Source organism: Heptranchias perlo, chromosome 27 (assembly GCF_035084215.1).
Source record: "Heptranchias perlo isolate sHepPer1 chromosome 27, sHepPer1.hap1, whole genome shotgun sequence".
In the NCBI taxonomy this organism is placed as follows: Eukaryota; Metazoa; Chordata; class Chondrichthyes; order Hexanchiformes; family Hexanchidae; genus Heptranchias; species Heptranchias perlo.
The window spans coordinates 36,679,319-36,707,173 of NC_090351.1; the positions used below are offsets into that span (position 1 = coordinate 36,679,319).

The 27,855-nt window shown below is 46.7% G+C and overlaps 1 protein-coding gene across 1 annotated transcript in view; it reads right to left on the reverse strand.

Annotated features, from left to right (window-relative positions):
- nuak2 (NUAK family, SNF1-like kinase, 2) overlaps nt 1-26,862 on the reverse strand; it is a 41,982-nt gene extending 15,120 nt beyond the window's left edge. Inside the window, exons 1-3 of the mRNA XM_068007667.1 lie at nt 26,315-26,862; nt 8,931-9,051; nt 2,217-2,368 (exon numbers count right to left, since the gene is read on the reverse strand). Coding sequence (XP_067863768.1) covers nt 2,217-2,368; nt 8,931-9,051; nt 26,315-26,578 — 537 coding nt within the window. The 5' untranslated portion in view covers nt 26,579-26,862. The remainder of the gene's footprint in view (nt 1-2,216; nt 2,369-8,930; nt 9,052-26,314) is intronic.
- Nucleotides 26,863-27,855: the final 993 nt, after the last annotated feature.

Here is a 27,855-nt window from a genome sequence, read left to right on the forward strand (position 1 = left end):
GTTTATCCAGCTTCCCCTTAAATACATCCATGCTATTCGCCTCAACTACTCCTCATGGTAGCGAGTTCCACATTCTAACCCCTCCAACAACTAACATTAATTTAGTTTAACATTCTGACAACTGTTTTGTTTCTAGAATGAAACATGAAGACAATTGTCCAATGGTTTCTGCTACCCACCTTTAGTCTGACTTCTATACCAGGGTGAGGAGAGCAGGAGAGACCAACAAAAGTGGAGATAAAAGAACTTCAAATCTCAGCGGCTCCATGGCTCACTGGACGGCCACAGATTGGAACTAAGGCACAAGAGACCGGAAAGGTCACAGGTTTGATCCTGGCCTGTGAGTAGTTATCTGATCTTAAGTGAGGCGCTACAATTAGTTTCAGGCCTCCAGGATTTGTTTGGGGGGGTGGGGGGAGGGTGTGGAACATAGGAACAGGAGGAGGCCATTCAGCCCCTCAAGCCTGCTCCGCCATTCAATTAGATCACAGCTGATCTCCACCTCACCTCCATTTTCCCGCCTTTGCTCCATATCCCTTACCTGACAAAAATCTATCGATCTCAGTCTTGAAAGCTCCAATTGGCCCCCAGCATCCACAGCCTTTTGGGAGGAGAGAATTCCTGATTTCTACTACCCTTTGTGTGGAGAAAAGTGCTTCCTGATTTCCCTCCTAAAAGGGCTTAGCTCGAATTTTAAGACAATGTGCCCTCGTTCTGGATTCCCCCACCAGAGGAAATAGTATCTCTGTATCTACCCTAACAAATCCATTTGAAATGTTAAAAACACTGAGATCAGATCACCCCTCAATCTGCTACGCTCAAGGGAATGTCAGCCAAGTTTATGTAACATATCCAACCTGGGAGGGGAAAAGAATCTGCCTGGTGTCCTGTCCCCGATCACCTTTACAGGAAAACACATGTGGATGACAAGGGTCCCTGGTATTATACAGAGTTAACCTTCAAAAGCCCTGCCAATACTCATTGACTGGCTCACACAAGAAGGAAGTCCCCTGGACTCAGATCTGACCACACCCGATAATAGGAAGGGAGGACAAAAAAAACTGTAATGTTTTTTAATTACAAGTAAAAATAATTCTTGATCTCGGATATTCCCAGCTCAGGTTTCAATAGGGGACAAAAGCCCGGTCGACTTCTCCCACGCACTCCTTGGCTTTATCCCCAATTCGACAATGAACTCGACTGCATTCTTCTTGGTCTAATTATTTTCAAAAAGCACGGGGTTGGATTACAGAAGAGGAGGATGGGAAACAAAATTTAAAAACAAAATAACACCTTGCTGAGGCTCGCCTGCTTTCTCTAGCTACCAATTTTTTTTTTAAATAGACACGTCACCTTGACGAAACCATGATCTTTGTAGAAAGGGCTGGGTCCCAGGGGAATTCAGATACCGGATCTGTCAAGCACTCTGCACCTTCCCTTCTTCCCCCTCCCCCAATTCCCCAAGCCTATTGGCAGAGCAGAGTTAGTCGCCCCCATTGTAACAAATGAAGCAAAACGCTTCAAAAGAGTCAGCCAGGGGCAAGTGCAGCTGTCGGGAAATTTACATCGGCCTGCGTCAAGCCCGTTAACACGCCCAATGTGCTCATTCTATTTTAGACAGATTATTAAAATTTAAGCCTGTGACTTTATCCGTGAAGAATCTGGTTACACCTTGGATAATTGTCTAAAAACACCGTGGTTCCCAGGGGCCTTCATTAAAATACAATGCATGGCAGTTTAGGGGTTTTATTTTGTGTTATGTCCTCCTCTCCCGGAGGCACTGACTTGCGCTGGGGTACAGTTCCGTGGGCGCGGGCAAACCAAGGACCTTCCTGTCTATACATTGTGGACTGAATCAGCAAATGAATCATATGCGTGAGAGAGAGAGGGAGGAGAAGAGAGAGAGAGAGAAGAGAGGGAGAAAGAGAGAAAGAGAGAGAGAAAAAGAAAGAGAGAGAGAAAGAGAGAGAAAAAAGAGAGAAAGAGAGAAAAGAGAAAGAGAGAGAAAGAAAGAGAAAGAGAAAGAAAGTTAGAAAGAAAAAAAAGATAGAAATAGAGATAGAGAGAAAGAAAGTGAGTGTGTGCGTGTGCATTGCAAAGTGTTAACTAATTTAACTAATGCAGACATAGCCCATTGAAAATCGATTTGTATTAAGAACCCCTTTGCCACCCACGCAGAGACAAGCTGTTTACCAGATGTGCCCCCGATATCTTACCTTGTGACAGTAATGGATGGCAGACACAATTTGCCTAAAGAAGTGTCGGGCTTCTTGCTCGGTCAGACTCTGCTTCTCGTTGATGAAGTCATACAGGTCGCCCTTGCTTGCGTACTCCATGATGATCACTATCTTATCCTTGTTTTCAAAAACTAAAAAGGAAAACAATAAAAAAGATTGTCCTTAAGCTCACAGAATATTCCTTTGAACTTTCGAAGATGCTAGCTATTCCATAAACATCATCGAGCCTCGTTACTGCAAACTCATGGTTACTAAGGAAACAAGCTCTTCTCGTTGAGGTCGGAGTTCAGAGTTCACCAGACAGTAATGATAGCCGCATTCAAATGACTCAAATTGTTGGAAGTACCTTTCAAGTAAAAGGGGAAATTCGCCTGTCTCAATCTCCCAGTGAGGAGCTGCATTCAACGGGAGCTCGGGTTGGAGATAGAGCTACAACACTGGAGAGCTGTTGCTCTGTTTGGCTCTCCCTTTGGGCGCAGTTCCCCACCGGGAGTCGCAGGTTCAGTAAAGTAAATTTACCTGTAAATGCAAAAGGGGCAATAAACGTCTCAGAAAGGTGCATTTAAAAAAAAATCTGCATTGACACATTCTGGTCCAAAAGGCCACAATATAAAGATGGCTGATCATGGAAGGAATTAAAGGACAGTGAACTGCTCCCCTCCCCACCACACTCCCCCAACCAAAATGGCTCCGTTGTTAGACGCACAGCCCACTGTGGCACTGAGACACTTACACCAGAAGAATCGCAGGTTTGATCTGTGCCAAGTCAACTGAGAACAGCTGGGGGCAGCAGTAAGGGTGGTACTATTGTGCCCTGGGTTGGCAAGGGGGGAGTAAAAATCAGGCTGGATTGCCACTCCTGATTGGTACCTGGTGCCTCCTGCTGGAAAATGTGTATAGGTGGGCTTTGAGTGAGAACAGGATCAGGCTTGGTTGCAACACCCACCTTGATTAAATAGCCCAGCAAAACTCAAGTGTTTAAGGCTCAAACACGGGCATGGTAATGGAAGGGGCCCAGCTTCTGTGGAACTGTACTGACATCCCAGCCCACTCACTGCAGTCGTTCCCTAAATTCGCTGTTATATCCTGCTCACGGCAGAATATTTTGACCTCCCTCTCTTCCCCTACCCCCCACCCCTCAGTCGATGACACATCTCACAAGGTTTGCAACTAAAATCTCACGCAGTCTCTGCAACAAGTAACAAGCTGCGTATTGTTCACGGAGCCTAAAATAAAAAACATTCCAGTAGATAATAGCCAGACCAGATAAAGTTTGTGAAAGGTGGGTGAGTCACAATCCTCCCAACAACAAAGAGCAAAAGTTCAAGGACCTCCCTCCTTCTCTCTACATATAGGACAATATCTACTACACGTCACTGCTCGATCGCTGGGAATCCAAGTCATTATTTTTAGCTCAACAACAAACTGCAACTTAACAAGAAAAAAAATCTCCACCTCTGAAATTCTGAGCTCCAGGAGTCCCAACAATGCCTGATCTCCCAACACTGCCCTCGCCAGAAACCACGGGGAGACAGTTCATTACAATATTGCCGGGACAACAACAACCACCTTGCATTTATATAGCCCCTTTTACATAGTGAAACATCCCCAAAGGCGCTTCACGGGAGCGTAATCATAGAATGGTTACAGCACGGAAGGAGGCTATTCGGCCCATTGCGTCCGTGCTGACTCTATGCAAGAGCAATCCAGCTAGTCCCACTCCCCTGCCCTATCCCCATAACACTGCAAATTTTTTCCTTTCAAGTGCTTATCCAGTTCCCTTTTGAAGGCCATGATTGAATCTGCCTCCACCACCCCCTCCGTAATCAGGTTAAAAATTGACACCGAGCCACATAAGGACATATTAGGTCAGGTGACCAAAAGCTTGGTCAAAGGAGTAGGTTTTAAGGAGCATCTTAAAAAGAGGAGAGAGAGGTGGAGAGGTTTAGGGAGGGAATTCCAGAGCTCGGGGCCCAGGCAGCTGAAGGCAGGGCTGCCAGTGGTGGGGCGAAGGGAGTGGGGGATGCGCAAGAGGCCAGAATCGGAGGAACGCAGAGGACTCGGAGGGTTGTAGGGCTGGAGGAGGTCAGGCAAAGGCCCACTGCACCTGGAAGGCCTGGAATACATGTGGGATGGGAGCGGAACCGATGGATTGGGGCAAGTGCTCCTGCAGAATTTAAAGTTGGGTTGCTCTTCAATCAGAACCAATGCGCAGGGAAGCTGCACACCTTCAACAAACTCCTCAGATTAATATTAATATATCACCTGCCAATACATCAGATAGAACCCATGTGGAAGGAAGTGGCATAGGTCATTGGCATCTCCCTAACCCCAGGGACCCCTCTTCAATGCAAGACGAGACTTATTGACCCCACAAAGTAAACGTGATGGCTGCAAGCTGCCATTAATGTATATTTAACACATATAGACAGTAGGCCTATATTTCCTCCAAAATTATGTTCACAAGTCTCAAGGTTTCACTCGGTATATTAAATGATCTGTCCACGGAAGGCTTCAATTAGATGGATACAGCATCCTGCAATGCATGTTCAATGAAGCCTCACTATCTCTCTGTGAATTCCATGAGAGAAGGGATGAAAGTTCTCCAATAGTCGTCAAATTCAACGGTCTGTGACTGACAAGAAGAAGCATTCCTTTGTTGTGCAGGAAAAGATTGCGTGCAATTCCCGAGAAGGACAGGCTAGAGGAGGAGGAGGAGGAGGCAATGCCAGTCTCAAGAACTCGCTCAGCTAACTAATTCTGTAGGGGATGGAGATTTGCACGGTTTGTCCTAAGTGCTAATGGTCAACGATCAGGTATGTTGGGTTTTTTTTTGAGGCTCATACGGTGAGGAGACCCTTACAGGGGCCCATTAGCAAGCATAAAGTAGACAGCAGAAAACGCATGACATTTCTCATTCTTCTTATCTCCACCAGAGGCTCGAAGCAAGGAAGACATTAGAGAGAGAAAGGAACCAATGCCAGAGCCTTCAACATCTGGCAATGCCAGCAGGAATTGGCTCACTCTGTCTGCACTCATCAGCCCAGATTAACTGGATAGTTTAGATGAGGAACAGGGTGATTCACAACTCACAAGGAGGATGAGGAATTGGAGGTGGAGCATGATGTATTTGGGTGAAGGCTTAGATGATGTTAAACCCTGGCTGTTATGCATTGGGACAATGATCTCAAGGGGTCCCACCCATGGAAAGACGAAAGTTTGCAGGGCACCACAACCACATGAAGGCACTGCAAAGACTCTCTGAACTTGTGCGGCAGATGGCAGGGATGGTGGCAGAGTCCAATGCCATCCTTTGTGGCACCATCAGAGTTTCTCTACCAGCAGAGCATCCTGAGGCAGCTTCACAAACTTCTGCTCACTTCCCACTGAACAGAGAGGCCTCCATGGATTATATTGAGGAATTATCTTCTGGGGCTATTGGTTTGGTATCTGTAGGGTTGTGGGGATCTCCTGTGGTGCTGCCATATGAGCCTGACTTCCCAGTTGGCCTGCTGATTATCTCCAACAAATAAATGAGAAGCAGGGGATTCCCCATGGGCAAAACCAGTCTGTAGCGTTCCCCTTCATTTTAGAGAGACCCCCCCAAAGCAAAAAGGAACAGTCTTGAGGAAGGCTTCCAAATGAAACTAGGGAGCTTCAGAAAGAGCAATACAAACTTGACAAAAGACAAATCCAATGAGTTCCTATCTAACAGTACAATGAAACAGAGCAATTCATCTTTAAGATTCCAGTATCAGCCCTCACCAGCTGCTGTTCTTAGTTACCCCACAGCTTTCTGGTGGCATTCGTTATATCAGCAGATCCTAGGGTAGAAATGATGGCCCAAACCCATTACTTGCCTGGCTGCACCTCAGACTTGGGCCGAGTGAGACTGTTGTTTATGACAAGGAGCAGACACCAGAGACAGATGACATTATTCAATCAAATGGAAATTTTCCTCATTTCCATCCACTGAAGTCATCGCAATAATAGGGACTCTCTGTGATTCGAGGGATAATGAACATTGGAATGCACATTAGCGAGAAAGAATGTGAAAATTCACAAAACAGTCCAACCTTGGAAAAGGTCAGCAATTTCCTCTTGGCCGAGGTTTCTTAAAGCACCAAACAAACATCAGATTTGTGGAATTTCCCGTCAGGGAGAGAAAAAAAAAATGATCGAGTTTCGACCTCTCTCCAAGCCTGTTATCTCATAACAGCAACTCCACACAATAAGGAAATGCAGCCAGGGCCACTCATTTATTGGGACTAGTCGCGATACTCCTGATTCAGGTACAGCCAATAAACCCATCTATCACAGTCATTCGCTGACTGTTTGTACCCACATCGAAGGTGCAAGGTCAGATAAAACACAGCACTGGCAGCACATTGTGTGGTTCTTTTTTATTATGAACACCCTTTTTTGTTTTTAATATAAAGATACTTAGCCGTGTACCCACACTGTACCAACCTGTAAACAATTTTACAACACCAAGTTATAGTCCAACAATTTTATTTGAAATTCAACCTGAGTAGTGACACTATAATATAGTAGATTGATCCCTGGGATGAAGGGGTTGTCCTATGTGGAGAGTTTGAGTAGAATGGGCCTATACTCTCTGGAGTTTAGACGAATGAGAGGTGATTTTATTGAAACATAAAAGATTCTGAGGGGGCTTGACAGGGTAGATGCTGAGAGGTTGTTTCCCCTGGCTGGAGAGTCTAGGACAAGGGGGCATAGTCGCAGGGTAAGGGGTCGGCCATTCAAGACTGAGATGAGGAGGAATTTCTTCACTCAGAGGGTTGTGAATCTTTGGAATTCTCTACTCCGGAGGGCTGTGGATGCTCAGTCATTGAGTATGTTGAAGGTTGAGATAGATAAACTTTTGGACTCTAGGGGAATTAAGGGATATGGTGATCGTGCAGGAAAGTGGAGTAGAGATTGAAGATCAGCCATGATCTGATTGAATGACGGAGCAGTCTCGAGGGGCCATATGACCTACTCCTGCTCCTATTTCTTACGTTCTTATGTTCTTATAGTATCTGCACTATGCAGCAATAAGTTTCTCCCAATGTACCAACTCTCACCAGGGCACAGTTTCTTGCCTCGGTGTCCATTCATGATGTATGAGCCTAGGAAATGAGTGGCGGTGGACTATTCGACTGTGGAGGGCATCGCTGACCAGCCCAACCACCCCCACCCCACCCCATCCAATGCCCATATATGTGCCCCCTCCTGCAAAGTGGGGGGGGGGGGTGTTAAATGATAACAATCAAGAGGGAGAATGCTAGCTGATTTCTCCCACCCCCTTTCTAGCTCAGAGGCACCGAGGGGCATCGTAGTACCCTGATCAGCAGAGGCCAGGGCTCGCAGCTGGCTGAGTATGGCACCGAGGTCGTTGGGGGCATTGGGGGAAACAAGGTTAACGGGGATGGCAGCGCACTTACTAATCCCCTATGCCCACCGAATCGCAGTGGGCCCCGGGAAAGCAACAAAAACACACAAAACGCCACCGCTAATATCCAACAGCTCCCACAACGTGGGTTATTTGCGAACAAGATTCTCAAGGGACACATCATCAATCAAGCAGCGCTGTGGGCTTTACAACCCACTTAAAAGCATTAAAAAAAACATACAACATTTTTATTTAAAGATCAAGGACGGGAAGGCTGCCAGAGGAGCCCCTGGCTATTGGAGACAGCTGTGCGCTTTACACAAACCAGACCCAGCTCCGCCCACAGGCCATCGCCTGCGCGGATAAAGCAGCGTCTAAAATTACAGGTGAAGTTTGTGCGGCCAACTCGCTCCTCTCCTGCGGTCACGTTTTTGGGGGGGGGGGGGGGGGAATGTTGAATTCTCCATTTTCCTAATTTCTCCGTGAAAGTGCGGACCCACACTTGCGGTACAGGGGGACGCAGCCGTTCCAGGGCCTCGCCCGATTGGTCATGCCGATGTGTGGGATGTAGCGGGGGGGTTGGGGGGGAGTGGGGGGGGGTCAGGATCGGTCCCAGATATGCTGCCTCTCCGCCCCCCCCCACCCCCCCCCCCCCAACAATCCAATTGCTGGAGGACACTCACCATCTAGGCTCGGCTACTCGCGCGTGGTACAGGCAGGCTGCCCGCACTGGGTGAGGAACCGTTCCTCCACTAGAGTCAGCTGGGGTTAAATTCGGGAGCGCCAATTTTTGTGGGTCTCTTTTCCCCCCCCACCTCGCCCCTCCCTCCCTCCCTCCCTCCCTTCCCCCCAGCACAGGGTTAATACGCTGGCTGCCTCGGGGCAAACCAGCGCTGGAAAGGGGACCTGAGGCAGGCGTTAAGCCCCTTATTTGCATATACAAAGGGCCTAACGCCTGCTTCAGGCGCGGGTAAAGAACGCCTCTTCTTTGTCCTTACCCAATATGGCAGACGAAGCACGTCCGGTCGGAAAAGTGCGCAGTCTTCCTGCCCACCATTTTGGGACCTTAGGAGGTCGCGTAGCGCCTGAAAAAAAAACGGCGCTTCGCGGCCCAATTTAACCCCCAGCGAGTTCGGGAAGAAAGGGGAGAATATTGGGGGGCAGGGGCAGTAAACATCTTCTCTTTTATTTGGGTGTCAACTAGGGAAGTGACTATGAAGGAGGAAGGAATGGTCAACGAGCACGCTTGGGATTCAAAGCCTCTGCCAGCTCCCGGTGGGCACTATGCCCAGGCCTACCTTCGTAGATGTTGATGATGTGTGGGTGGCTGAGCGATGACATGATCTCAATCTCCCGCCGGATATGGACAAGGTCCTGCTCATCTTTGATCTTGTCTTTGCGGATCGATTTAATGGCAACCTGCGGGAATAAACAAAAACAAGGCGCACTTTAAACCAAATGAAAACCCACTGAGACGCGCCTTGATTTTAAAATCGTCGCACTCGTGTTCAAATCCTTCCACTGGCCTTCCCCCTCCCTATCTCTGTAACCTCCTTCAGCCCTACAACCCTCCGAGATTTCTGCGTTCCTCCAATTCTGGCCTCTTGCGCCTCTCCGATTTCCATCGTTCCACCATTGGCGGCCATGCCTTCAGCTGCCTAGGCCCTAAGCTCTGGAATTCCCTCCCTAAACCTCACTACCTCTCTCTCCTCCTTTAAGACGTTCCTTAAAACCTACCTCTTTGACCAAGCCTTTGGTCACCTGTCCTAATATCTCCTTATGCGGCTCAGTGTCAAATTTCTTAGTCTGATAATCGCTCCTGTGAAGCGCCTTGGGACGTTTTACCACATTTAAAGGCGCTATATAAATGCAAGTTATCGTCGTTGACAGGTGTAGCTTTACGTTAAACCCCAGAGGTTGCATGGTCCTCTCTTCAGATCCAGGCCGGACTCTTCTAACCAGACCCAACAAGCAAACCGAATCTGCCAAACACCACATGGTGTGAATCTGCCAATCAAGTGATAGAAATAGAAAATGCTGGAAATACATAGCAGGTCAGTCAGCATCCGTAAATGAAAAGGACAGGTTATAATGAGTTAGGGTGTGGAACTTTCATTACAAACGGTACACATCTGTTTTACTTTCTCTTTCGAGACTGCTTCCAGTATTTGCAGTTTTTCCTTCTTATTTTATAGAAACTCAAGGGCTGCATCTTCACTTCTGCTCGATGGGCCTCTCCCCTGTTCTTTTTCTGTTCAAAGAGTCACTATGCTGGGACAGTGCTTGCTGAGAATGAGCAAGCTAACACTCAATGCAAGAGAGCTGGAATGGCTGCAGGATCGAGCCCCCTAAACTCCATCCAGTTCCCGATCTGAGAGACAACAACTTGCATTTATATAGCGCCTTTAACGTAGTAAAACGTCCCAAGGTGCTTCACAGGAGCGTAAATCAGGCAAAAATTGACACCGAGCCTCATAAGGAGATATTAGAACAGGTGACCGAAATCTTGATCAAAGAGGTAGGTTTTAAGGAGCGACAAAGGAGAAGAGAGAGGTGGAGGGGTTTAGGGAGGGAATTCCAGAGCTCAGGGCCGCCAATGGTGGAGCGATGAAAAATCGGGGATGCGCAAGAGGCCATAGTTGGAGGAGCGCAGAGATCTTGGAGGGTTGTAGGAGGTTACAGAGATAGGGAGGGGCGAGAGGATGGAGGGATTTTAAACACAAGGATGAGAATTTTAACATGGAGGCGTTTCCCTGACCTGGAGCCAATGACCCGAGGAGAGACTGCAGCTGCGGGAGAGGCAAGTCAGACTGTGGAGGTCGGAAATAGCAGTTGGCTACAAGGAATATTGCAATGGGGGCTCCTTATCCGAAGGATCACTGTAGGTTACAAGTCATAAAATACTCAAAACCCCGGTGCTTAGTAAATAGAACCTGCTTGCTTAACTTGCAGTCAATGCATTCCCTCCCTAAACCTCTCCACCTCTCCCTCTTCTTTTAAGATGCTCCTTAAAACCTACCTCTTTGACCAAGCTTTTGGTCACCTGTCCTAATATCTCCTTATGTGGCTCGGTGTGAAATTTTGTTTGATAATTGCTCCTGTGAAGCGCCTTGGGCAAGTTGTAGTCATAGCTGTAGCAGTGCCTCTCCATTGACACAGCAAGGCCAATTACTTTAGGTGGGGAGTAATTATGTATGTATCTTGGGTGCATCTTGCACAACTGGTTAATTTATAAAGTCATTCCATATCTCAGCCGCTGTAAAAATACACAATTAAGTGCCACGATGCCTGAACTATGCAACTTTCCCCAGCTTTACACAGCACACAAACTAGACAGCAAGCAAGTAAAGGAACGCACAGTACTGAGGGAGTGCTGCATTGTCGGAGGTGCTGCCTTTCGGATGAGATGATAAACCGAGGCCCCGTCTGCCCTCTGAGGTGGGCGTAAAAGATCCTTTGGCACTATTTCGTTCTCCCTGGTGTCGTGGCCAACATTTATCCCTCAACCAATATCACTAAAACCGATTATCTGGTCATTATCACACTGCTGTTTGTGGGAGCTTGCTGTGAGCAAATTGGCTGCCGCGTTTCCTACATTACAACAGTGACTACACTTCAAAACAAAACGTAAAGCGCTTTCGGACGTCTGGCGTCTTTCACACTGGGAGCTTTTATAATGTTCCTCATTAGCAAGGACACGATGCAAAACATTACAAATCAGCACTTTGCTGAAGACTACAGGTCTACAGACCACTGGTGCACGTCTCAAATCCCAGAACATTGAATTTTGAGGGTTTCCTGCCCCTGCTGTCTCAGTTTGAAAGTTTTTTTTTAACCAAAGAAAAAAAGCTCTCTCTGCGTTGGACCCGCACCGACAGCTTGTCAGGGCAATTCCTGCAAAGGCGTCTCCGCATCTGTCTGAGGTCAGGGGCTATTATGCAAACCTTTTTATTGGAGCTTATCGGGGCAGAAACTCTAGGGCTGGAATTCCTGCAGAAGTGAAACAGTCTCCTGGGGAAAGGACCTGGGACTGCAACGATTCTGAACACACACACACACACACAAAAACCTAATTCAATGCTGATCCCGGTCACCCTAACAACAGAAGGAGGGAGGCATTTGGAATGTCAATCAAAGATCCAGGCCAATTCCTTTTACACGGAGCCAGTCAGGTGGGGTTGTTTGCGTTTGAAAAGATTCAATGTAAACAGACTCACGTCCGGCAGTGAGCCTGTGTGCAACCAACTGGCTGGCTGGCTGATACGTGACTTTCTTCACTAAAAGCCAGCTCTTGCGATGACCTGTCAGCTCGGAGGATGGGAGTCCGCTCACACCATGGGGGCACTGAATGATGGATCTGTTCGGACGGCAGTGTGAGTGAGAGAGGCTGGGCAAGGAGGCGCCTGTGTTCACTGTGTTGCTGTGTGTGCAGCAGTGCAGTGCCCCAGGACTGCAGAGCCCAGCCCAGCCACAGTGCACGGTTCGGAGGCTGGACCTGCCAAGGAGCAAAGTGGACTCCTTGCAGTTCTCCCACATGTGCCAAAATGGATCGGAATCCCTAATCGAGGTGTTTCAAGTTGGGTGGATACAGGGAATCTGTTTTCTCCGGTGGGGGAATCCAGAACAAAGGGGGATTAGACCATTAATAGCCCATTGAAGAGAGAAAATCAGGAAGCACTATTTTCACACAAAATGGGGTAGAAATCTGGAATTCTAAAAGGCTGTGGATTCTGGGACCATTGAAGCTTTCAAGACTGAGATCGATAGATTTTTGTTGGGCAAGGGTATTGAGGGATTATGGAGCAAAACTGGGTAAATGGGGTTGAGGTACAGATCAGCCATGATCTAATAGAATGGTGGAACAGGCTCGAGGGGCTGAATGGTCTACTCCTGCTCCTATGTTCTTAAAGACTTGGCACCATCTGTGATATACGCAGGGCACAAGTGTTCGTGAAACCATTAGGGGTTTGGTGGGGGGGAACCTTCTGACTGATTGTACAATATAACTTACATTGGGGAAAACATTTGCACCCCTGCTTTTTATTTTAGGGTCACACAGGAGGTCCTGGGAGATTCATATTCACATTTAGTCTGTTTGCTAAACAGGTCCAGTCATCGCAGCTCGAGGTCCCCCAGGTCCCCTTCAGTTTCCATTGTTGTCACTGTACTGCTAACAGCTGACTTGTCTTGGTCAGTCTGTCTATCAGTTGGCCAGTGCTGGATCTCCTGGAGGTCAGCACACCCACTCACTGTCCTCAAACCCACCTACAGATATTAGAACAACACACACACACACACACACAGTGAACAATGTTCCTGCACGCACAGAGAGAGAGAGAGCTCCTCCAGCCCTCTGAGAACTCTGCGATCCTCCAACTCTGGCCTCTTGTGCATCCTCCATTTCCTAAGGCGCATTATTTGGCGGCCTTGCCTTCAGCCGCCTGGGCCCCAAACACTGGATTTCCCTCTGTAAACCTCTCTACCTCTCTCTCCTCCTTTAAGACGCTCCTTAAAACCCACCTCTTTGACCAAGCTTTTGGTCACATGTTCTAATATCACATGAGGCTCGGTGTCAAAATTTGTTTGATAATGCTCGTGAAGCGCCTTGGGATGTTTTACAATGTTAAAGGCGCTATATAAATGCAAGTTGTTGTTGCTGTTGGGAGCATCACAAGGATAAGGTTTCCCTTAACAGCAGCGATGGGCCCAGATAATACCTGGTGGGAAATACTGTGTTAAACTGGACTTACCAAACACCAGAGTGTGCAGTTGGCATCAAAAAGCATCAGAGCACCACACAGCGATAAGGATGACATAACTGCTGTCCCTCTCTGGCAATAGATTGAATCTCACTAATACGGTGGTTAGATTACAGATCTTCTCAGGTTGGTTCATTCTGTACAAAGACGAGATGGCAGTCCCAGGCTGGCTCTCCAAGGGCCCCCACACCTCCGCATTCTCAGAATGTGTCATCACAGTGTCGGCCTTGGCTCAGTTGGTAACACTCTTGCCTCTCAGTCAGAAGGTTGTGGGTTCAAGTCTCATTCCGTAGACTTGAGCACATAATCTCGGCCCATGCTCCAATGCAGTACTGAGGGAACGCTGCACTGTCGGAGATGCCGTCTTTCGGATGAGACGTTAAACCAGAAGGCCCCATCTGCCCTCCCACGGCATCATTCCAAGTTGAGCAGGGGAGCTCGCTCTGGTGTCCTGGCCAATGTTTATCCCTCAACCAACATCATTTAAAAAAAAGTGATTATCTGGTCATTATCTCATTGATGTTTGTGGGATCTTGCTGTGCGCAAATTGGTTGTCGCGTTTCCTACATTACAACAGTGACTGCTACCCTTCAAAAAGTATTTCATTGGTTGTAAAGTGTCCTGAGGTTGTGAAAGGCATTATGCAAATTCCCCCCAAAACAGCAGAAACCGTGAGAAGAATAATCTGCGGAGGCTCCGATTAATTCCCATTGGAATTACATAGAAAGTCGGAATCGGAGAAGCTCTTTGCCAACTGAGCATTCCGCTCACCTCTTGCCCCTACCCCTTCATCATGGATTCTCAAACATGCGCAATAGTCTTGGACCATCACAGCTACATGCCTTCCTATAGCATTCCTCGCCCACAGGACGATGTCTCAGAGCACTTTACGATGGGGAGGAAAAGGATACGGTGAATCTGGAGGAGAACAGAGAGACTGGGACAGGAAACGGACAAAGAAGAGGGGGGGGGCAGTTTCTGAAAGCAGGGAGGGAAAGTGGCAAGGCAGGATGTTCCAGAGGACAGGAATGTCGGCGGATGAGTGAGCAGCCAGCAAGGGAAGGGTGAGGAGAAGTGCAGTGTTAGAGGATGCGAAGGAGAACACGGAGATAGAACTTCAGTGAACGCATATCGTTTAATTTACATAAACGCTGCAGTTTTCAGTTGCTGGGAGCTGCAGACAATGTAATGCAACTTCTTCTTTTCACAAACCTTCCTTCGCTCATTGGCTCTTTAATGAGTGCCACATCGCACATCACTGCACAAATTCATCCCCCGTTCAGGCAGATTCTTTGAAATCTACTTATATGAGTAACCATGTGGGTCATCTGCTGTTCAGTCTGAACTCGGCAGCAACTCCCCTCCCCCCTAGCCCAATAATGCTCTCCCCTTCATCAAACACACACGACTTGGATCAGAATTCTCTCTGCGGGATGGTCACTGATGACGCATGTGGTCTCCCGCAGAGAACTGCTAAGCATTGGCATTTTTGTCTTTTTTTTTCACTGAATCAGCTTTGGAGACAAAAGGCAAAATGTTTGGCCCCAGACCGGGGAGGCCTTGATCAGCTTTTGTGTGTCTGGCTGATGTCACACGAGGCTCTCAGCTCGCAAATGCAGCCGGCCGCGCAGAAAGGGGCTGTGGGACATTGTGTTTTTTTTGTTTTAAGATTCTGGGAGTGGAGAGCGTTGCGCACACAAGGGCAAACGGGATTTTTTTTTTAAAAAGGTTTTTTTTTGGTGAATTTTATGCTCATCGTGTTGAGGGATGTTAGTGCTGGGGGAATGGAACACTTCCTGTTTCAGGCATCCAGTGCTAGCATCAAGTGCCTCTAAGACAGGTGGTGCAGAGTAAAGCAGCCTCAGTCCCAACCACAAGAAAAACCCCACATTGCATCAGTGTGAGATTTTTTAATTTCTCGCACCAGATACCCTCTGGTCTCCCTGACAGACAATGCCAATTTTGTACCAATCAGTGCTGAATTAAGAGCACTTTTGTTAGGGCACAGAACAAGGGGGCATAACCTTAAAATTAGAGCTAGGCCGTTCAGGGCTGATGTCAGGAAGCACTTCTTCACACAAAGAATGGTGGAAATCTGGAACTCTCTCCTCCCAAAAAGCCGTTGAGGCTGGGGGTCCATTGAAAATTTCAAAATGGAGATTGATAGATTTTTGTTAGACAAGGGCATTAAGGGATATGGAACCAAGGCGGGTAGATGGAGTTAAGATACAGATCAACCATGATCTAACTGAATGGTGGAACAGGCTCGAGGGGCTGAATGGCCTACTCCTGTTCCTGTGTTGTCCTGTGGGCCACTAGGAACTGCTTTAATTTATTTAAATTGAGAAAACTAAGTGAAGGGTCAAGTCCCATAGTGCAGGACACCATCAGAGCAAAGGGGAAATTCAGCAAAACGGTGCTGGATGAGAGCCTCACCAGATAAGCAGCCCGAGTGGCAGAACACTGTTACGGCCCCATCTCCAACCCAAGCTCCTGTCTGGCGAATCTGGTTAGCTGACGTCTAGCTTAGATTTTAAAAGCCAAGGAACTGGACTGAGACCGGCCAAGCTCATTTCACACGGGGTCTGGAAGGAAAGAGGGTTTATATTTAAAATAAAAACAGAAAACGTGCGAAAGATGCAGCAGGTCAGTCAGCAACTCTAAAAGAGAAAAGACATTTAATGTTTCATGTAGATACACAGTTGAAATGTCATATTTTCTCTTTACAGATGCTGATTGACCTTTGTGTATTTCCAGCATTTCCTGTTTTTTTTATTTCAGTACTTCCCTTTTTACTTTAGGATTTTGTTTAATTTCTTTTACTTCTCGTTATTTTCACCATATACAATCCACCTCTGAAATCAACTCCTGTGGTAACTCACACTCAAAGAAGAAAGAACTTGCATTTATATAGCGCCTTTCACGACCTTAGGACGTCCCAAATCGCTTAACAGCCAATGTACTTTTGAAGCGTAGTCACTGTTGTGATGTAGAGAAACGCGGCAGCCAATATGCACACAGCAAGATCCCACAAACAGCAATGAGGTCATGATCAGATAATGTTTTTGAGGGATAAATGTTGTCCAGGGCACCGGGGAGAACTCCCCTGCTCTTCTTCAAAATAGTGCCATGGGATCTTTAACGTCCACCCGAGAGGGCAGAAGGGGCCTCGGTTTAACATCTCATTCAAAAGACGGCACCTCCGACAGTGCAGCACTCCCTCAGTACTGGCATTGGAGTGTCAGCCTAGATTTTGTGCTCAAGTCTTTGATGTGGGGCTTGAACCCATGACCTTCTAACTCAGAGGCGAGAATGCTGCCTACTGAGCCGAGGCTGACACACTCAGCTTGACAGAACTGTGATACTCCCAAGCCTGAAGGAGAAAGGCGTAGCAGGCTACTGGTTTGTTTTTTTTTGCACTAAATTCACCAATAGTACGATTAAAGATCACACTCTGGGCACGATTCACCAGGAGGTTTGTGGAGGGGAGTTGGAAGAAGGGGAGAGGAAAATGGTCTGGATTTAGAAAATATTCAGTCAGTAAATTACTGCAAGAAAATCTTTTAAAGGGGCACGACCATGTGGAGGAATGCAAAATGACATCCCTCATCAAGGATTGCATGCTCCTTTAAGAAAAAAAATTACCTATAATTGATAAATAAATACCTGAAATGTATCGCAGGAGTTACAAAATCCACTGTGACAGAAGCTTTCATGCAACAGTTATACTGTGTCCCATGTCACAATATAGTGGGTCTTCCTGAACCCCCAGTGAGGCTGCATCACCCCTTTAAGTAACTTTAAAAGGGGAAAAAGTAATGGGACAAAAATAATTGCAGTGACCCAGAAAACATGTTGCATATTTGCGACGTGGTTAAAACAGCCTGTTTTTTAAAATAAATATGGCGTTACGCAAGAGGATAATTTGATTGCTGGTTTCAATATTTCGAAACCAAGTGCTTTTTATTGGGCAATGGCCAGCAGGTGAAAACAAAACTACTGAATTAATTATTTACCTCTCCTCCTGCCTGCAGGGCTGCTCTCTGTCTGCTAGAGTGTGTGTATACCGGATTAAACCATGCCCCCTGAACAAACAGAGAGCACTGGGCACTGAACTGCACAAACTGGCCCAATGAAACAGACGCGACTCAAACTGACAGCCCTGGAGGACAATTTCCCACCATTTTAACCGCAGCATTTACCTTATGCAAATAAAAAATATATATACATGCCGCTCCCCTGTCCTAACTACTGTAATGTTGGTTGGTGACCATCTCAGACTTGTGTACCAGGGCACTGGTCAGTGCCACTCCCACAGCACTGGTACTAGGATTTCATTAACGCATACATAATGGGTGGATGCAAAATTTTCTCACAACTGGCCTACAGTCATAGGAACAGGAGGAGGCCATTCAGCCCCTCGAGCTGTTCTGCCATTCAATTAGATCATGGCTGATCTGTCTCTTAACTCCATTTACCCATATCCCAAGTCGCGATTGGACGCCACAGTGTACCTCTGCCCTAACTTTAGAGGAGCACCCCCTAATGCACCAGTTTGACATTTTCCATTTCACCAGCCTCCATCAGTGGGAGCCTCAATTATGCACCAATTAGTGTATCAGTGTTGGATTTTTCTACTGTGAACAAAAAAAATAAATATATTACTTATAATAAAAGGCTCAAGATACCATTTTTCCACCTTACTTTTATGGCAGGTTCTCTCCCTATGTCTATACTATCCTCCTCGATCGGGGGCACAGGTTGGATGACCATATCTACAGTCATCTCCACAAACACCCTCAATCTTGCTCTTTCATCATCCCAGTAGGAGCTGAGCATCAGTAGTGCAGGAAAAGACCTTGTCCAATTTTCATTGGTATCATTCCCTTGACTCCATCTGGCAGATGTCAGCAAACTCTGCATCATTCCCTAAACTCTGCCCTTTTGCATAAAGGAGGTTCAAATTCAGATCTACCCAGCTCTTGTTGAACCAGAGTTGCTGGGTATGCTTTAGAATATGGACAATCGGTGACTGGCCCACTGCTACCCAGTACAAACTCACCAAAAGTATTTTCATGCTCCCAGCAACTACTCGTGACCACTTTTGTGAGACCTCAGACCTTGTCAGAGTTGTCTCTGGGACTAATGTACCTCACTTTCCCAAAAGGTGTCTGAACCTCCGTGACTGGGGAGTTAAAGGCACTGAGGCCAGCTTCTTCTATGAGGTGCCTGTCCATCATCTTTTCCTAGACTAAAGGACTACAAAGCAGGGAGTGGATAGTCGAGAGGCCTAAGCTGCTGGATGTGTCAGTCTGAGTGAGGCTTCCCTTCACTGGGTCTGGTGCTTCCATTTGCTGTTTTTTTTTCTTTAACTGAACAAATCAAATTCTTGTAGTTCACCAGTTGGCTCAGTCACACTCTTGCTCTCATCCCTCGCCCCTTCTCTCTCCCTCCCACCCTGTCAGCACTTCACCAACCGACCAAACAGGACAAGACTCTTATCAGTTAACTGCTCCAATTCCACATTAATTGCAACCTGTTATCTAACTGGATTAGCCATTCAGGATTTTATACAATTATACTGTCATTGTATAACTAGGTCTCAATGAGGTGCAATGATATTATTATGGTTATGAAATGATACTTGGCAGCACTCCTGCAGTCCATAATTAACAGTTGGGAGACTCGCTCCATTCTGCTGCCAATCTAACCAGGTGAACTTTATCTAATGTCAGCAGTTAAACTTGTGCATCCTGAGTAGCCTGATGGGTCTGTAGATGATTGCGCCACTTTGCCTTGGAACTGAGCCATTTCAGCCCTGGAAGCTCCCAGGTTCAGTCCCTCATTAAACGTTTGAATTTGCTGATCTTGGAAGCTCAGCACTCCCCTCGGCCAGAGAGGGAGGAAAAACAATAAATCAGTCAGGGTTCTCACTCCTGAATGCTAACCAGCAACCCCTGCTCAAAGTGCACGCGGGGGACCTCAGGCGAGAGCAGGATCGGTCCTGGCTGTGATGCTCCCCGTGGTCAAATAGCCCGTCGAGGCCCACATCTGAAGCACGGGCATCTGAGCGAGTTGCGGGAAGGTCCCCCCCGACGACAGCCAGCCTTCGGGAGAAGAGAACGTAAAACTGGGGAGACAGCTGCAGTTCTCACTCCTTCGCAATCCAATTCACTGCAAGCTCTCTTTACTCTTGAGGGCAGCTCAGCAACAGATTAACCCTAATCACATGAGAAAGCTGTTTTATTGCATGTTATTTATTTGCTTATATTACATTTCAGTCGGGCATCCTGCTCTTGTACAGCCTTTTACGATGCAGTTCCCATCAGTTTTTATTTGCATACGATATCAAAGGGTAACGTCTCCCACTTGGTACCACCCCACAGCAAAAATAGAACTTAGAAGAAATGAACACTGAGCATTGGTTACCTGGCCACCTTGGACAAACCCATAAACTTTTCAGGTGCCATGCAATTAAATCAGGAGCCAGTGGATAGGTTACATAGGAACAGGACTAGGCCATTCAGCCCCCTCAAGTCTTTTCCGCCATTCAATGAGATCATGGTTGATCTGTACCTTAACTCTCTCTACCCACCTTGGTTCCAAAACTCTTAATACCCTTGCCTAACAAAAATCTATCAATCTCAGATCTAAAATTTTCAATTGACCCCCCAGCCTCAACAGCTTTTTTGGGGGGAAAAAAAAAGTGTCCCAGATTTCCACTACCCTTTGTGTGAAGAAGTGCTTCTGGGGAGCAAATCTTTCTCAGGATTGTATCAGCCAGGTTCAGTCGCAGTTACGACACGGTTCAGATCCACTGTAGCACGACGCGCAGCAAGCTGTCGCACAGTGACAGTCGCTCTTAATCACCGCACCGTTTGGCGTTATTGGACCGCGAGGGTGGCCAAAAAGCAATCTGTAATTTCCAGTAGCGCTTTCCGCAGAACTGTACAGCGGTTGCACCATCGTCTGCCTTACAGCTCAGATTCTGTATGCCTGTTAGTAAGTTTACATGAGATACAGTAAATGGGCAATTTGAGACCTGGCAAGTGGTAAGTGTAACATGTTTGGGAGGAACAGGTGACTTTGGACCTATGGTTCCCAAAGCTCTCCACCACTGGGGGTTTTCCTTGCATCATGTCTGGGTCTGTTGTAGACTAATTGATTGAGACTGATTGCTATGAATGGTAAACAACTCCATTATTATTTGTATCATGCATTGTAGAAGGTGAACTAGATGGTGAAGGTCTTTTTCTCATCTGGCAATTCTAACATTCCTACACTGGCTGTCTGTGGGCCATCATAAGACAGCCATGGATGTCTTACATGTAAAACCACAAACCACCCTCTCAGCCTTCCCTTCCTTTTACAATCTACAGGCGTAGAAATCTCAAGTTAGGCGTCGCCCCATCGCTACTTCTGGATTTCTCTCGTCTTCTTAATCATTTCAACCTTGGCATGGTCCTGTACAATGGAGCTGGACTCCTAACCTCAGTATCTCGATAAAAAATACAAGTGTCTGTAAATAAAAATAAGAGAGAGACGGCACAGAAACCTGGGGTTTGGTGGGGGCATTTTCTGTATGAAAACCAACAAAGAAAATCTACTCCTGATAGAAATCTGGGAAGGGGGTAGGGAGGGGGAGGAGGGGAAAAGAATCATTAAACTAACAAAGATCCCTGCAATATTCTCCCTCCTGTCACTATCCCCATGATGCCTGGGTCAGTTTACAGCATTACCAATGCAATGCAACTTAATTGTCTTTCTCTGTAATAGCACTTTCTCTGAAGTGAAAGCAGGTTTCAGAAACACAGCGAATGCAGAGTTAATGAGCACGTTCACCCACCTCCTGCTCTTTGTGAAACTTCTTACATATTTAATGAACAGGCCGGCTTTCAGACAGCTGCACCTGTTCGAATAATCTCACCCAGGGCTCCCATCCAGAAAGCCACCCTCTCAATGAGAGCACTGTTGTAAGGGCTAGTCCGATCACACAAGCCAACTGACACAGTGCTGAGGGGCAGCTCGTCTCGCGAACGAGTACAATGAGCCACTGAGCACTGCCCGGCCACTGCATTTATCTGAACTATAGCAAGAATTTCCATCGTCTGGTGAAATTGTAATAAAAGTAAATCTATAAAATTTCTAAACCAAGATATAAGAATGCAAGGAAAGGGCATAGGACTCTTAATGCACAGTCTTCAACAGAATAAATGTATTTTAAGATAGATAAATAGATCGATAAATAGATAAAAACTAGGAGGAGTGGAAAAATAGTTGCTTAAAGTACAAATATCTCTCAGGGCCTTTATGTTGGGGGAGGGGTATTATTGAACTACATACCCATGCAAACCGACAATAACCCATCCTGACTTGGACATATATCGGCCGCTCCTTCATCGTCACTGGGTCTAAATCCTGGAACTCCCTACCTAACAGCGCTGTGCGAGAACCTTCACCACACGGACTGCAGTGGCTCAAGGCGGCGGCTCACCACCACCTTCTCGAGGGGCAACTAGGGACGGGCAATAAATGCCGGCCTTGCCAGTGACGCCCACATCCCGAGGATGAATATTAAAAAAGTAACCGCACTCTGTATGAAACAAGATTTTGTTTTATTTCTTCGAGGTACTGTATGTGACACAGTTCCCTTTGAATATCTGTCTGTCTGTCTCTCTAAACACACAAAGAAAAGCATCTGCATATGGCAGTGGACTTGCAATCTATCTCACTTTGTGCTCAGGCAACAGGTCATAACTGGTGACCAGGGACTCCCCATCCACACCGGCTCCTGGGTGAAATACTAACGTATAACAATGGCTAGGTAATGATACCGGGCACTCAATCTAACGTCTGCTGATTCTAAACCTGAAAAAGTGAGCAGAATTTCCTCGAGCATAAAGCTCGATTGAAATTAGGTTTATTTTTAAACTTCTCGTTTAACACTGAATTTGGGGATTCGGGATTGTTTACTCAGACGTTATCACCGAGCAAACAATTCTGAGAGGTTAGACAGACTGGGACTTTATTCCCTGGAGAGTAGGAGGTTAAGGGGTGATCTTATAGAAGTCTATAAAATAATGAGGGGCATAGATAAGGTCGATAGTCAAAATCTTTTCCCAAAGGTAGGGGAGTCTATAACGAGGGGGCATAGATTTAAGGTGAGAGGGGAGAGATACAAAAGGATCCAGAGGGGCAATTTTTTCACTCAAAGGGTGGTGAGTGTCTGGAACGAGCTGCCAGAGGCAGTAGTAGAGGCGGGTACAATTTTGTCTTTTAAAAAGCATTTGGACAGTTACATGGGGAAGATGGGTATCGAGGGATATGGGCCAAGTGCAGGCAATTGGGACTAGCTTAGTGGTATAAACTGGGCGACATGGACATGTTGGGCCAAAGGGCCTGTTTCCATGTTGTAACTTCTATGATTCTATGATTCTATGAATTCTGCACTGTTTACATTTGCGCTTTCACTGTCAATCGGGTGCATGGCCGCTGCTAAAAGTACAATAGCTTGACCCCAATCATCCGTTCCCATATAAGACTCTAATTTCATCCTCCTGAAAGCATTTATTTCGAAGGACAAGGGGGTGATGCCAACCCTTTTGAGAAAATCCAATCCCATCAGATGCAATGAGTAAATTTCATTTGATGTACGCACCCCAGGTAGTGAGCCAAACATGCACTGCAAGAGTATTAAGGGTTAGGGACCCAAGGCTGGTAGATGGAGTTAAGATACAGATCAGCCATGATCTAATTGAATGGGGGAACAGGCTCGAGGGGCTGAATGGCCTACGATTTTAGTTGCATTACCATTGGCGGCCAAGCCCTCAGCTGCCCAGGCCCTAAGCTCTGGATTCCTTCCCTAAACCTCTCCGTCTCTCTACCTCTCGCCCCTCCTTTAAGATGCTCTTTGAAACCTACCTCTTTGACCAAGCTTTTCTACTATCTCCCTTTGTGGCTCGATGTCAAATTTTGTTTGATAATCGCTCCTGTGAAATGCATTGGGATGTTTTACTACATTAAAGGTGCTAAATAAATGCACGTTGTTGTTGGTATTGTTGTTGTTGTTGTTGTTGTTGCCCCCCCCCCGGGCCTCATCGTTGAATTGTTACTTACAAATTTAATCACAGTGACCATGCAAGTCATGCTGGACACACGCACGCAAAAGGCGCAAAGATTCTCGAAAATATTGACTTTGCTTTGACTAACCTGGGCTCCCATGTTCAAATTATCCCAATGTTGCTGTTCTATGTTGAGTTCGTTAATCTGAGGCAGGTGGCTCTAGCTGAAAATGAACTGGCCTCACTGCCCCTGTACTGGCCCCCACCCCTGAACTCTGTGGATTGATCCCTTTTGTAAGGCATGCGGGCATTTGTAGTTTGCACTTTGGATTATGGTGCCCCCTGTGGTCGAATAACTCACCCAAACATCATCGCCTTGACTCACACTTAAAGAACGGCCCATTGCGTGAGGTACTGGTGGGTGCAACTGGACCCCAGCGTGAGCCAGGGTCTTGGGGGGAGGGAAGGGAGAAAATTGGAAGAGGAGAGGGAGAAGGAAGGGATGGAATGGTTTGAATGGCAGCATGGAACCAGCTGAGTGGGTATAAATCAAACTTCTGCAGCTTATAAACAAAAGAAGCAGTCTTTGGAAAGTTGGAAAAATATTTAACGTGGGGAGGTGGACTATGACTGATGAGTGGGGGAATACGAGCCAGTAAATGGTGTGACTGACAGATTGTGCAGTGCAGATTCTTAAAAAAATAAAATACTTATGATGAGTCAAAAAATGAAGCATAACAAAGACTCCATAACAAGTATCATCTCAACATTACCAGCCCTTTAATCCCCCCCCCCCCTTCAGTCTTTGCTACAAAGGTCCCAATAATACAATACAGCAGTGCTCCCATCGGGAAGCAAATCTTGGGGAAATGTGGGTACACAGTCATGATTTTATTCAGCAAAATGAATGGGCGAAGCATCCCGGGGCTATGAATCTGCAATTTTCCGATGCACGTTACCTACAAATACCAATCCCTGCTGGGGAGGGGGGGGGTGGGAGGGAGCGCCGGATTAGGGAATCATTCCTATGAATACTGTGGGGAAAAAAAATCAGACTTAAACCAGTACATTTTAATGTACCAAAACGTTCCTTGTGTGTTACCTTTACTTCATTGCCTGCGATTGCTCCCATCACCAGTGTGACCTCCAATACTTCACCCTAATGTTATGCAGCTCAAAATGCTCCGTCCAGACACAGCTAGAATCTGCAGGCACTTTTATATTGGCCTTGTGCCAAGAGCTCACGCTTTAGGGGTCTCGCCCACTCTCCCAGGCCAAACCCCAAGTGTACTCTTGCCTGATTTCCCCAAGACCGTCAACCTGTTTGCGACCAGGTCTCAGCGAATCGGTCAGGTTTCCGTCGGGACCCGCGCGCCGGGAACCGGTGATGCAAGCGCCCCCTCCGAAGCCAACACGAAAGCAGCTTGTGGGCGTCCTGCGCAGTTCCAGTGCACACAATTGCCGGGGTTTTCCACAGCCTGAGACATCCTGCCCTTATATTTAGAGGGGTGGAAAATCATAAGTTGGTGATTACTAAAATCCCAGTAACAGCTCTTCGAAATGACCCTCAACTGACCACACTGTGGGCCAGTGTGGTGTCAGGGTGAAGTTCAGATATTTATTCAATTTTGGTCCATTCTATTTTAAAATTATATTTCTCCCTTCAATCGACCCCAGCATCCACAGCATTTTGGGGGAAGAGAATTCCACATTCCCGGATTCTTCAGGAATCCCACGGAAAAAGGGGCTGATATCACATGGCTATGGAACCAAACACAGGAAATGTCCTGATTTCCCATATGGCCAGACCGCCCCAGATAACAACACAGCATCAGAGGGGAATCAGAATTGGGACTTGGTGAAAATTTTCAGTCAAGCAATGACCAGCACTTCACTTGTGTCATTGCTGCACTCTGGGGAAAGGGACTTCTGCCAGCTGCCCAGAAGATTAGACAAGGCCCAATAGTTAAAAGGCGAGCAGCTTGCAGTTTTCACAGAGAAATCCCATATGATAAAGACGACACTTGACCTATTCAGCCACCGTAAACCACCGACCCTCGTTAGAAACGGTCAGGATCGTGAAATATGATTCCCAGGCAGTTGAGGAAAATGTAGAAATCCACGGGATCAACATTTGACTTATTTGGACATCACCAACAGCGATTGTCACTAACCCAGCTATGGTACCAGCTATGGTTAGAAATCTTAATACAGAAAAATAAAGCCATGAGATCATTTTTTAACAAAATCATGTTCAGACAGATTGCTAGTTCTTGGGCAAAACCTATCTATCATCTAACCCATATTAAATTCATTAATAATTAACTGGGTCTGCTATAAAAAAAAAGTCAAGGATGATTTGAAATACATTTTCCCTGCGAAACACAATCTCACATCAATAACAGAAAAAAAACCACACACAGCTTTTTACAAACTTGAAGAGAAATTGGAGCAAAACCCTTGGGTGGAACGGACTGAAATCGAAGACCTCAGCCGTGAGATTTTGGGCTGCAAATAATATCTGTCCCAGATCTGTCAAAAATGAGTTGCGTTGTGAATAGAACCGCTGATCAGGCAGGTTCGGGAGGCACCGATCTGCAGAATTTGGCTGTAAATGAAGCACGTTATTAACTTAAAGGCGCTGGGCTCCAGGGAAATTAACATCGAGTCAATTTCACTGAAGTTGACTGGTTCGCTCAGGAGAGGAGCCGCCAGCAGCTCCCTCTCCCTCTCTCTCCACCCACCCACCCCGCCTTTTGTGCAGTAATTTCCCCAGCAGTAAGCTCGTTATTAATTTGAGATCAATTTTAAATTATTTACAAATTTTTTTTTAAAGAAAGAAAAAAATGCAGAAATTCTCACCACTCGGCCGGATCTGTCAACCGCTTTCTTCACTTTGCCGTAAGTGCCTTTCCCCAGGGTTTCGCGGAACTCGTAGCGGTGTCTCAGGTTGTGCTTGTGGTGGTGCCTCTTCACCGCCTGGCGCTTCATCTCGGGCGTTTGCGAGGAGGAACGGGCGGCGAACGGCGAATGGTGATCCCTACCGCCACTTGCAGACGGGGAGCTGGCGGCACCCAGGGCGGTCAGTGCCCAGTCCCGGCTCAGACAGGGAGAGGCCGGCTCCATGAGAGAAAGGAAGGAAGGCAAAGGAGATCAGGGGAGGGAGATGAAAAGTATCGAGAGACTGAAAGGGAAGGGAAGGGAAGGGGGGGAAGGAAGAGAAAGAGAAAGAAACTATGTGATTCCAGCAGATCAGAGCTTCGTGGTGAAATAACACATGTTTAGAACGTTAATACTATTCCCTCATTGTCCAGGTAACATTGACACAATGTATCCCCTCTCTGATACAATGTATCCTCTCACTAACACTGTTACAACAATCCAGATCCCAGTCGCGTGTGGACCCTTCAGCAGCCGCCTAATTAGCCTAACCCCGCCCCCCGCTGCGTCCCGGGCCAATAGCCCCGCCTCTCTGCATCGTCATTGGTTTAGTGGCAATCACCCAGCTTCTCCACCAAAAATTTATTCTTTTCTTTTTGTCAATGAAAATCGTTGAGGTGATATTTTAAAAGATGCTCCATTCATTCTCCCCTCATCCCCATCTGCTTTGCTGAAGATAATTGACTCAGGCTGGCACACGGTTCCACAGGAGACCGACACTCCGCTGTGTGAACTGAGACGAGGGATGCCTCCATGGCTATTCGACCACCAGGGGCATCGCCGCCAAGCACACTTTCCAATAGGGGCCGCTGGATAGCGAGCAGGTGCAGGAATTAACCCTCCTCCTCCCTCTCCCTCTCCCTCCTCAACCCAACCCCCGACTGAGATCACCTACCTCACAACAGAATGTGCACTGAACCTGGACAGCTGAGATGTAGACGAGCCAATCCGATAAACGACATCAGTATCAAATATTGCGGATGCTGGAAATCTGAAATTTAAAAAACAACAGAAAACACTCAGCAGGTCAGGTAACGAATGGGGAGAGAGTTAACGATTCAGGTCGATGACCTGCCATCAATATGTCTGTTGAATATATTATCTTGCAAGGTACTTACCAGAATTGTGTGACATCATTGCATCAGCCATTGTGCCCCGAATTAAAAACTAAAAGTAGAAAGCAAATGTCATCAAAGTGTGTATACGGAAACCAAAACTCTCCAGCTGCAAACGCGTGTACAGAGTTTTTACAGTTCCTGGAATTAATTAGCAATCAGAAAAACATTTCCCTCTATATCACCTGGTAACATAATCAGTTCCTGCTCCTAATCGCTATGCAGTGAGTCCTATCGCAAAATGTGTACGTGAAGGCGTTGGGTCAGGATAGGTTGATACCTCCCACAGTCGAATGGCCGGTCGATGGTTCGCTGCACTTTTAAAGTCTGAGATTTTTAACCAAGCTG